At 43.8% G+C, this 12290-nt stretch overlaps 1 protein-coding gene and 1 long non-coding RNA gene across 2 annotated transcripts in view; both read left to right on the top strand.

Annotated features, from left to right (window-relative positions):
• The first annotated feature begins 615 nt into the window (after positions 1 to 615).
• LOC134484851 (uncharacterized) lies at positions 616 to 3919 on the top strand. Its single transcript, XR_010062653.1, has 3 exons — positions 616 to 2055; positions 2718 to 2876; positions 3566 to 3919. It is a non-coding gene; the product is annotated as an uncharacterized LOC134484851 (long non-coding RNA).
• Positions 3920 to 10105: 6186 nt separating this feature from the next.
• The window catches only part of LOC102547604 (60S ribosomal protein L27a-like), a 170201-nt gene continuing 168016 nt past the window's right edge, over positions 10106 to 12290 (top strand). Inside the window, exon 1 of the mRNA XM_063276312.1 lies at positions 10106 to 12048. Within this exon, the coding sequence (XP_063132382.1) occupies positions 11541 to 11939 (399 nt within the window). The 5' untranslated portion in view covers positions 10106 to 11540 and the 3' untranslated portion in view covers positions 11940 to 12048. The remainder of the gene's footprint in view (positions 12049 to 12290) is intronic.

The following is a 12290-nucleotide window of genomic DNA, read 5'->3' as shown; positions in this document are numbered from 1 at the left end:
CAGTAAAACTATTTCTTTAAAAATTAAGCTTTGTTCAGTCCTCAGCTCCGGAAAAAAACAAAACAAAACAAAACAAAACAAAACAAAACAAACCCTGAGAAGTAACCTTGGAAGACTGACTCAGGAGGATTGTTTGAGCCCAGAAGTTTAATGTCTGCCCGGGTACAGCTTTGTTTAAAAGACGGAAGGGCCAGCTAAGCCCAATGTCCTAGGTTCAGTCCCTGTAATCTATAGAGTAAGAGAAATCCAGCTCCCACAATTTGCCTTCTGACCTCCACAGGTGAGCCATTACTCATGCCCTTTCTCCACAATATTTAAAAAAGGATAAATAGATGTCATTTTTTTATGTAGCAGGGGATGGCCTTGTCAGGCATCAATGGGAGAAGAAGCCCTTGGCCCTGTGAAGGCTCGATGCCCCAGTGTAGGGGAATGCCAGGGTAGGGAGGTGTGAGTGGGTAGGTGGGTGGGGGAAGCAACTTCATAGAAGCAGGGGGATGGGGGGGATAGGATAGGGGGTTTCCAGAGGGGAAACCGGGAAAGGGGCAAAACATTTGAAATGTAAATAAAGAAAATATCCAACTTTTTTTTTTAAAAGGAAAAAAAATAAATGTAATTTAAAAAAAGTCCTTAAAAAAAAAAAAAAAGGCTTCTCTTTTGTGCTATGTGCCCTGCACTGCTGACACGGAAGGAAGACTTTAAGATTGCATTTGATTTAGTTAGTTAGTTAGTTAGTTAGTTAGTTAGTTAGTTAAATTGTTTTGTTTTGTTGGAAACAGGGTTTCTATGTGTAGCTTTGGCTGTCCTGGAACCAGCGCTGTGGAAGAGGCTGGCCTCAAACTTGTAGAGATTCGTCTGTTTCCGCTTCCCCAATGCTGAGATTAAAGACATGCACCACAACTGCCTAGCTTTCGACTTTAAAACTTGTTTTAAAGGGCTAAATCTGTGTTTTCTATTTCCATGAACATTTATTTAGGCTTTGCAGAGAAAATATTTTCATTATTTTCCCTCAGAAGTTTACTGAATGCTCTAAATCCACATGAATTTTTCTCATCCACCAACTAGGTCTCTGCTTGTTTGTTTTTCCTTCTGCGTGCCCTTTAAGCGTGGATTGGTTTAACAGGAAGACGATGTGAATTCCCTTGAAAATAAGATGCTTAATATTTGGCATTCGTAAGCGTTTCATTACTGTTTATAACTTGTGGCCTTGACTTGTTCTGAATGATGATCAAGAAAAGATAGAGAGAAAAACAAGTACCTTTGCTCAAGTGAAACAACATCGCCTTTCGTCTTTAATAATTCTTTATTGGGTTTTATTAAATATATGTGTAGTTTTGATCAACACAATACTATATAGTCATAATATTACTTTCTACTGGTATTAATAGTAAATAAATATAATTAAATTTAGAAAATAATCACAAAACCATAGGTCAGTAAAAATATTTTAATTGAAATTTCAGTTTACATATATATGTGCAATGACATACCATAAGGAAGTTAATGGAATAGTTTTGAGTATAGCTGTAGAAAAGTATAACAATTAGCAAAAAAATCCAGAGGAGAATAAAAGAACGGAATGAAGAGTCTAAAGAGAACAAGAAATGATACTATTTTCTAAAAGTTAAATTTAAATACTTTTACAACCTGGTAAGTAGGCGTCTCTAAGCCCTTGGTGTATAGATGTTCAGAGACGGTGCTGATAGGCTGTGCTTCTATGTCATTTGCATAAATCCCATAATCCCCACGAAGAGTGGGGTTGACATAACTTGCTTATAGCATTTACAGCAAAAGTGGAAAAATTTCCAAGACGAGGTTACAAAAAACCCTTTAACGAATGTCCTCTTGTTCATCCCCATTCTTTCTCTCTGTCTCTCTGTCTCTCTTCCTCTCTCTCCCTCTCCCTCTCCCTCTCTCTCTCTGAGAAAAGCCATTTGACACATCGTGAACTACCTTCTGTGGTGGGTAACTGGGGATGTCTCTGGCCATTAGCCCACAGGAAGGGAATCCAACCAACAATGACGTGCATGAGCCAAGGCGGTCTTGTCAAGCTTTCAGGTAAGGACTGAACCCTGCCTCACTCCTTGATGGCAGCCTTGTGACAGAATGGCTTTTTAATCCAGAAACACGGTGAGATAATAAATGGTTGTTTTCAAGTGTTACGATTAGGGAAAAATTGTTACATGCCCATAGTTAACTACTAAAGTAATCAAACAGGTATCGCTTTTAGCATCTACTGGGTACACTTAAGAGCAATACATGGGTTTTCTTTTTAGTTTTGAATGATACTAATTTTCAATAAACTTGAACTTACATCATTTTGCAGCTACTGAAGTGTCTGAGAACATAGTCTAAGGGGCAATGATATGTGTTGAGGGTAGGAATTTTCATAAATCATTGTAAGTAAAACTTAGCAAAGAGAATCCTCATTCTGAGTGATGGTAAAAGAGGCTCTGAGGGGGGGTTGGGGATTTAGCTCAGTGGTAGAGCGCTTGCCTAGCAAGCGCAAGGCCCTGGGTTCGGTCCCCAGCTCCGAAAAAAAGAAAAGGAAAAAAAAAAAAAGAGGCTCTGAGGGAATAGGACCTAGAAGGTTCCCTTTTGGATGAACCGAGGATTAAGCTAGCCTAGAAAGCACACAACTGAAATTACCTCTGCTGACTGAGAACTGACAGTTACTTACTCCTGCCATTTACTTAACCCTCCCCACCTTTCGAGGTAAGATGCTATCACGACGGAACTGTAAAGGAGCCCATCATCATGACCTTGTGCTTCAGCTGAGTTGAGCTTGCAGACGTGGTGTCTACTTAGCATCTCTCCTGCCACCCAGACAAGGCTGGACAGTCAACACGAACAGCCAATGGCTGAAAGGAGACCTGAAGGTATCAAACTCTCTCAATCACGGAAGAATAGGACTTAGGCTCAGTCTGAGGTCTGTGACTTAAGCCTTGTTCTCTCGATGGTGGTCTTTCTTAAAGCAAAGGGAAAAATACATGTATATTCTGCTATGCTCACACTAAATCAGGTACCTGAAGCTTTAGTTTGATAGGGTTGCTGTTGTTCTTCCTCTTCCTCCTCCTTTTCCTCCTCCTCTTCCTCTTCCTCTTCCTCTTCCTCCTCCTCTTCCTCTTCCTCCTCTTCCTCTTTTTCTTCTTCCTATGAGTGAAATAGATTTCCTATACCCGCAGTCTTACTAAGATTCTAGTTTCTTACTGTGATAAGATATGCATTCTATAAAATTTACCACTTAGCCCTTCTAAGGGTACGGTTTTGTGACAGTACACTTGTATCGTTGTGTAAGCACCGCCATTTACTCCCAGTACTTTTGCATCTTATCCAACACAAGTTTCATCCCCACCAAGCAATATAACTTCCCCTTCCCTCCTCCCTGTTTCACCAATCACCACTGACTCTGGGTACTGCATATAAATGAACACACACAGCGTTTGTTCTCTCTCGACTGCTTTATTTAACGTAGTATGATACCTTCAAAGTTCATCCATTCAAGAATACCCTTTGCAGACACCAAACCCCGACACTAGTGCTGATGCCAAGATGTGCTTGCTGACAGGAGCCTGGCATGGCTGTCCTCTGCAAGGTTCTGCCAGCGCCTGACCGAAACAGATGCAGATGCTTACCATCTGCAACCATCGGACTGAGCCCGGGAACCCCAATGGAAGAGTTAGGGGAAGGACTAAAGGAGCTGAAGGGGTTTGCAACCCCATAGGAAGAACAACAATATCATCCAACCAGTTCCCCCCTCCTGAGCTCCTAGGGACTAAACCACCAACCAATCAGTACACATGGAGGGACCCATGGCTCCAGATGCATATGTACCAGAGGATGGCATTGTCTGGCCTCAGTGAGAGGGCATGCACTTGGACCTGTGAGGACCTCTGGGGCTTGATGTTCCAGAGAAAGGGAATACTAGAGGGGTGAGGTGGGAGTGGGTGGGTGGAGGAGCACCCTCTTAGGGGCGAAGGGGAGGGGAGATAGTGGGGGGGTTCATGGAGGGGGGAACGAGAAGGGGCACAACATTCGAAATGTAAATAAATAAAATAATTAATAATAAAAATATCCTTTGTCTTAAATCTAAATAGCACCCCCTATTCTGTACTTATTACATTTCATTTTACCTGGTCATTTCCTATCATAGTCCTATTATAGCAAAAGCATTATGAGAGGATAATTTATGAACAACAGATATTATTTCTCATTCCCTGGAGTCTGTGGTCAAGATACAAGCAGGTCCAGCAGTGGCGAGAGCTCAGTTCTTGGTTCACAAACAGGTGGAATCTTCTTGCTGAGTTCTCCTATGATAAAATGGGGAAAGCCCTCTCTCTCTCTCTCTCTCTCTCTCTCTCTCTCTCTCTCTCTCTCTCTCCTTTCCTTGGTTTCAAAGCCACTGGTCTCACACTGGCTCTACCTTCTAGGACCCTCCATTGTATTGTTGGCTACACTCAATATATGAGTTTGGGTTGTAGCAAAGTCATCGTGATCATCTGTCAGGAATCAGTTGGCTGGCTTCTACCTCCGTGCTCTCGTGAGCAACACAGTGCTACACTTAAAATACGCGAGTTTCTACTTTCAATTTTAAATATATAGCCCAAAGTGGACTTCTTGGATTATGCCATAATTCTGTGTTCTTTTTTCTTTAAAGACATCCTCTCACTATGTATCTGTGATGGTTTGTGTATGCTTGGCCCAGGGAGTGGCACTATTAGAAGGTGTGGCCTTGTTGGAGTAGGTGTGTCACTGAGGCTTCAGACTCTCCACCCTAGCTCCCTGGAAGTCAGTCTTCCACTAGCGGCCTTCAGATGCAGAACTCTCAGCTCTGTCTGTGCCACACCTACCTAGATGCTGCCCGCTCCTGCCTTAATGATGATGGACTGAACCTCTGAACCTGTAAGCCAGACCCATTTAAATGTTGTCCTTTATAAGACTTGCATTGCTGGAGAGATGGCTCAGGGGTTAAGAGCAGTGGCTGCTTTTCCAGAGGTCCTGAGTTCATTCCCAGCAACCACGTGGTGCCTTACAACCATCTGTAATGGGATCCAATGCCGTCTTCTGGTGTGTCTGAAAATAGCTACAGTGTACTCATATAAATATAATAATAAATAAATCTTTTAAAAAATAAATAAGACTTGCATTGGTCTTAGTATCTGTTCACAGCAGTAAAACCCTAACTAAGACAATATCCCAGGCTGGTCACCAACTTGTAATCCTCCTGCCTCAGCCTCTAAGCGCTTACTTAGATGACAGAAGTGTGCTGTCGTGTCCAGATCTATGTTTAATTCTTTTGAGGAACTGCTACGCCATTTTTCTCACTGGTCTGTACCATTTCCCGTTCCACATGTTCAAAGTCTCCTAACGAGGAAGGGTGACTGAAAAACAATCGAGGGACAATGTAAAAATGGGCAAGGTAGATAATTATCTCTTAATTATGGACTCTTGGAGCTTGGAGCGCCTCTGCAGCCCTTCATCAGTGTAAATGCTCATTATGTATTTGAAGATAATACTCGATGGTCTAAGATGATGATTGGAATCCCCCCTATCAAACATCCATTAAAGGTTTACTTCATACCCAGGACAATGCTGCCCAGGGCTCTGAGGAAGAAAAAAAATCCATTGTTTTTAAAGTTATAATCCATAACGGCCACAGGCAGCCTTAAACATGATTAATTTGCTCATGATCATGAGTCACCTGGCCTGGAAGCAGCACACGTTTTGATTGTTTTACTTCTAGTCAATCTCTATAGGAGGAATGAACTAGCTTTATAAAAACTATACGGCTTGGTAAATGTTTGCAATTAGAACTTCAATGAGGTCACCACATAGAAGCAAAACAACCTTAATATAATTGCGTATCTTTTACAGAAACCTGACACGTAGCCATACCCACCTACATTGTTTTTTAGTTGTTAATTGTTTTCCACGGTGTTGGCCAGTTTTGGAAGTTATTCTCTAAGAGGCGATGTAATGCTTACACAAAATGGCTGCCATTTTGGGTCAGAAATGCTGAGAACCCTAAGCAATAATGAGGACAGATAGCAGGTGGCACGTTCTAACCATAAAGGGGAGTTCGTCTAAGTGCAGCTGAGGGGTTTGGTTGGAGTCTCGGTTATAGTGGATGAGTAAAGGGCTTAAGTACCCTGGTGCCTTCCCTGATGTGACTTCTGATGAGAATTCCAGTAAGGTGTGCAAGACAAAAAAACGTAGTTTTCTTGACTCTGCAGAACCATGGAGACTGACTTACTATCAAGAAACCTTTCTGAATCCTCAGAGCTTGAGTCTGAAATCTCTTGTGGGCTCATGTGTTTGAATCCTTGATCCTCAGCTGGTACTGTTATTTGGGAAGACTGAGGGACCTTTGGCCTATGGGGGTCTAACTAACAAAATGGTCAGTGGAGGCTGGAGTTTCAAAATTATACTCAACTCTGGTTCTGACTTGAGTACTCTCCTTTTGGGTTGTGCTGCCACAAAATCCTCCCAGAAACACTCCATCTTTCTTTGCTTGCCGTGATGGGGGCTGCTTAATGAAGCCACGAGTCAGAGTGAGCCACTGCCAGCAGGAGCCACTCGGACCATACTGTACGCTATGCCGTTCGTTCTAGAAACAACATTAAATAGACACATTCCCACCCTGCAGCGTTGGGAATGTGTGATTTCTATTCTACAGACTTAGAAGACTTTGTCTAACTCCTTTCTACACTTCAAGATGATTGACGTGGTCTCCAGTTGCCGTTTTCAAAGGAAGAAACCAAAGTTGGGATTGGGAAGTAAAGGCAGAACTGAGAAGCATGGAGAACATTGAGAGTAAGCTGGGTAGCCTTTGTCCTCTGCAAAGGTTACAGCATCGGTAAAACACATTTGGTCAAAGTCACTGCAGTCTTCAACAGGATGTGCAAGCATTTGCGTGCCTTCATCGATGATAGATGGGCAGACAGATGATAGGTAAACAGGTAGATAGACAGGCAGACAGGCAGACAGACAGATTGATGTACTGTACAGGGAGATAGATAAGATAACACTGGGAAGTCTTTTTTTTCTTTGAGACAGGGTTTCTTTGTATAGACTTGGCTGTCCTAGAGCTCTCTTTGTAGACCAGACTGGCCTCAAACTCAGTGATCCACCTGCCTCTGCCTCCCGAGCACTGGGATTAAAGGCATGTTCCACCATCAATTGGCAGGAAATAATTTTGACTTATCTGATATTATAATTGGAGTAAAAGAGATTGTCTTATTCTTTATTATTTATTTATATATTTTGGTTTTTTGAGACATGGTTTCTCTGTGTGTCTCTGGCTGTCCTGGAATTCGGTTTCTAGACCAGCTGGCCTTGAACTCAGAGATCTGCCTGCCTCTGCCTCCCTAATGCTGGGATTAAAGGCATGCACCATCAAGCCCAGCTCAGTGTGTATGTGTGTGTGTGTATGTATGTATGTATGTATTTATGTATGTATGTATGTGTGTGTTTGTATGTATGTTTGTATGTGTGTGTATGCATGTATGTATGCATGTGTGTGTATGTGTGTATGGATGTTTGTATGTGTGTATGTATGTTTGTATGTGTGTATGTATGCATGTATGTGTATGTATGTATGCATGTGTGTATGTGCATGTGTATGTATTATGTATGTTTGTGTATGTATACATGTTTGTATGTATGTGTGTGCATGTATACATGTTTGCATGTGTGTATGTATGCATATGTTATGTATGTGTGTATGCATGTGTGTTTGTATGTGTGCGCATGTATGTATGCATGTGTGTTTGTATGTGTGCGCATGTATGTATGTATGCATGTGTGTGTATGTATGTGTGTATGTATGTATGTTTGTATGTATTTACCTTTTAAACAGGGTATTATTATCTATATCAGGTTGTCCTCTAATGCACTACAGACTTAGGGTGGCTCCCAGCTCCCACTCCTAATCTCCTGTCTGAGATACCTAAGTGATCAGATTATAGACATGCATATTAAGAGTGATCCTTTGGCGATCCTTTCATAAACACACAGGGAACACATTTGTAGCAGTGAGCTTTAGGCAGTCCTTTACTTCCACAGAAACCCTTAGCATCCTGGGAGTCCCCTCAGAAAATGCAGCTGGAGGAAAAGGGCGTGAAGCAAGAGAAGGCGAGAGGCTGAATAAATTTATTTCTTAATTTTCTAGTTCAATCCAACATTTATCGAGTGTTTACTACACAATGAATATTCTTCAAGGTGTCAGACACACACACACACACACACACACAGAGAGAGAGAGAGAGAGAGAGAGAGAGAGAGAGAGTGTGTGTGTGTGTGGGAGTAGGGTTTTAATGTGTGTTTAATTGTACATACTTTAGAAAACCTCTCGGGTGAGATGGATTATTTCATAATACTATAATTATGCATCCCACAGCAAGGGGCAGGTAATATCTTGGAGCTCCAACCCCACCCCACCCAACCTGACTACTTTTAAGGCCAGGATTACCGTAACCAGTTTACTCCAGCTGGCCCAGCCTCTGTCCTTCCCAGGCAGACCGCACTATTTCTGGCTTCGACTGGATAAATCTTCCCGTGCCTCTCCTGCCAAAGTTCCAGCTGTTGGTTCCAGCTGTTGGACGGCTGCTTACTTCAATGTTTTATTAACCCCTGTGGAGCGGATTCAAAAGGCTCTACACATTTTCCAGTTTATCCTGTAAAACCATAGCAAAGCCTGTAACTGTTGCAACAGGCTGTGGTCATTCCACAGCAGTGTTGCCTGAGGGCATAAGGCCAAGTCCTTTACATATCGGTGCACAGTAAAGCTATCTAACTCCAAGGAATGTGTGTCCCGTGCAGTGGCTACATGTAACAGAAACCCAAATCTAACAGAGACCTGAAGATACCTACATCTTTTTCTCGTGAGAAACAGGTCAGGATCTGGTTAGTCCTGGCCTCCGTTGATTGTGAATGATTGGCATATCTAGTGACTGTGCCCACATTCTGACTGCTTCCTTGATGTGATCTGCTTCGAAGCTGTTCTTAAACAAGGAGAGGTGTGGCTCGAAGGCCTAGGGGGAGCATTTACATGGGACAGGAAGGCTGCGTGGCGCAGGAACAGGGGAGCAGCTGCTCACCTTGCATCGAAACTAAGGATCATGAAGTTGGCCTAGGCTATACATCCTCAAGGCCCGACCCCAGGGATCCAGGAAACCACTTGAAGCTTCTGCAACCTTTCAAAACAGAACCAACAGTCAGAAACCAAGTGTTCAAGCACACGGGCTGATGACGGAGGACGGTCTACACTGGCACATCACTAGGCACTGTGAAGTGAGGCAGAAAAAAAGAACATTGGGGACCGTGAGGAGGAAAACCAGCCCCTTCACTCTGGAATCATTGGACTGATGTTTTTGCCAGAAGCAATGCAGAAATTCCTGCCCATTCACCAACTGCAGGGGGCACCTTTCCCTTCCTATCCACAAATCCACAGTTTTCCGGGTATCTCACCAGAAACCTCATTTACATGGAAAGAACATGGACTAAACTCCCTTTGCAACCTGTGCGGAGTTTGGTTTTCCTTATCCCATCACAATTCCATTCATGGTATCTCTGGATACTCAGCACCCGCACCCACCCCTCCACCCCCAGCTGAGGACCGTACCCAGGACCTTGCCCTTGCTAGGCAAGCGCTCTACCACTGAGCTAAATCCCCAACCCCCTCTGCTGCTACTTCTTAACTGTGATTTTGCTACACTTGTGGATTCTGAGGTAAACATGCAGCCCTGAAAAAGCGTCGTTCGACCCCCAAAGGGGCTGTGTAGTGAGAATTTTAGTTTCTTTAAAACCACAGAAATGTTATAGGAATACGTTTTTATCTTAATCCCAGGTGTGGGGGCTGGGGCTGCTTCCCCAGATGGTCCACAGCAACTGGCTGTGATTTCTTTTGTGCTCTGGTGGGGGCGGGCGGTGCGTGTGATTTTTGCCAACTGAAGATAGTTTACTTTTGGAATCCTGGAGACTCTTGGAGAGGGTATAAAAACTCCCAGAATTCCAGAGGCTGCAGGAGTAGCTGCTGTTTCCCCTCCTGTTGCCGCTTCCGCTGAGGCTACACTGCCGCTGCTGTGGCCCCATCGCGCTGCCCCGCGCTGGTTTTCCACTTTCCCAGAGGAAGATCGAATTTGCTCAGGAAAGGGAACTTGATGCCCTAACCAGCTGTAGTTTAACAATATCGATGCTTCCTTTCCCCTCTAGCCTTCTTTCTCTTCTATCTGGGGTTTGGGGGTTGGACAGGATAAGGGTGAGAAGGGTGGAGGGAAAAGAGCCCAATAAAGTAGCCAGAAGTGGGTTATAGGGCTGTGACCCACAGGTTGGGAACTGCTGGTTACTGTACTTGGGTGGTCTGGCTTCCCCAGTCTCCCTTGGGAAGCACACACTCCCACTGGAGTATGTTTTATGTTTTTCTAAGTGCCTCTTTTTCTTAACTCTCGACATAGGCTTACGATATGTAAAATATATTCCTTTTTTGTTTCCTTCCTTTCTTTTGACCTTCTCTCTCTTCACTTTACATCCAGATTGTGCCCCCACCCCCCATAGCTCCTCTCCTCCCAATCCCACCCTTGCGAATCTCTCCCAGCCCCATTGCCCCCTTCCCTTCTCCTCAGAGATGCAGTAAAATATATTTCTTACAACCGTCAATTCTGCTTCATAAACTAGTTAGTCCTGAAATTCTATTTAGAACTGAAACTGCAAGTCTTGGATGGCCTGGGCGCCTGGGTCTCTAAAAGTGCAGGATAATTTCCTCAGGCTGCTGAAGGTGGCAGTGTGGGGCTGTCTCTGAATACTGCTAGAAGTATCAGAAAGAGGGGGGAGGGGGAGAGAGAGAGAGAGAGAGAGAGAGAGAGAGAGAGAGAGAGAGAGAGAGAGAGAGGGAGGCAGTGACAAAGACACAGAGACAGAGACAGACAGAAAGACAAAGAGACTGAGAGTCAGAGACAGACTGACAGACAGACAGACAGACAGACAGACACACACACACACACACACACACACACACACACACACACAGAGATCTGCATGTGAGTACACTCCTTAACAGTAAGTAGCCCTGAAATCGTATCCAGCCTTGTCTACTTACTTGTACGATGCTCTGGGACTACAGTTGTAAACCTGGGCATGGGAATGAAATGAAAAGATTGGGGGGAGGGGTTCTTCTTAGAAAGGAATAGGAGATTGGATATGGCGCAGACAGCAATCTTTGTTACTGTAATCTTAATTTCAACAGTATTTGTAGGCATGTGTATGTCTTTACATTTAGGCAGGCTGTCTGAAGACAGAAGATACTAGGGAAACATACTGTGGAAGGACAGGTTTAAGGCAATGCATACAATAATTATTGTATATATAAAGTACTTTTTGGTGATGGTATGTCTTTTAAAAATATCACATCCTAGGGGCTGGGGATTTAGCTCAGTGGTAGAGCGCTTACCTAGGAAGCGCAAGGCCCTGGGTTCGGTCCCCAGCTCCGAAAAAAAAGAACCAAAAAAAAAAAAAAAATCACATCCTCTTTCTTTTCTGCCACCACCATGCCATCCAGACTGAGGAAGACCCGGAAACTTCAGGGCCACGTGAGCCACGGCCATGGTCGCATCGGTAAGCACCTCGAGCACCCAGGAGGCCGAGGGAATGCTGGAGGCCTGCATCACCACAGGATCAACTTTGACAAATATCATCCAGGTTACTTCGGCAAAGTTGGCATGAGGCATTACCACTTGAAGAGGAACCAGAGCTTCTGCCCAACGGTCAACCTCGATAAATTATGGACGTTGGTCATCGAGCAGACACGGGTCAATGCAGCAAAAAACAAGACTGGAGCTGCTCCCATCATTGATGTTGTTCGATCAGGCTACCACAAAGTTCTGGGGAAGGGGAAGCTCCCTAAGCAACCTGTCCTCGTGAAGGCCAAAGAGAAGGCCAAGAGCTGAAGGGAAGATAAAGGGTGTGGGAGGTGCCTGTTCTGGTGGCTTAAAGCCACTTTAGAGGTTAATTAAATGCAAACATTTTCCAAAAAAAAAAAAAAAAATCACATCCGGGGTTGGGGATTTAGCTCAGTGGTAGAGCGCTTGCCTAACAAGCGCAAGGCCCTGGGTTCAATCCTCAGCTCTGAAAAAAAGAAAAAAAAAAGACAAAATAACAAAAATATCACATCCATAAACCCTAACTTTAAATATTAGAACCTCTGCTAATATTTTTGATACTGTTTTTGTTCATTTGTTTTCAAGACAGGGTCTGGTTGTCACGGAACTCACTCTGTAGACCAGGCTGGCCTCTAAGTC

The sequence above is a fragment of the Rattus norvegicus genome, chromosome 1, assembly GCF_036323735.1.
Source record: "Rattus norvegicus strain BN/NHsdMcwi chromosome 1, GRCr8, whole genome shotgun sequence".
NCBI lineage: Eukaryota > Metazoa > Chordata > Mammalia > Rodentia > Muridae > Rattus > Rattus norvegicus.
The sequence above is the reverse complement of the archived record's forward strand: the minus strand, read 5'-3'. Positions and strand labels throughout refer to the sequence as shown.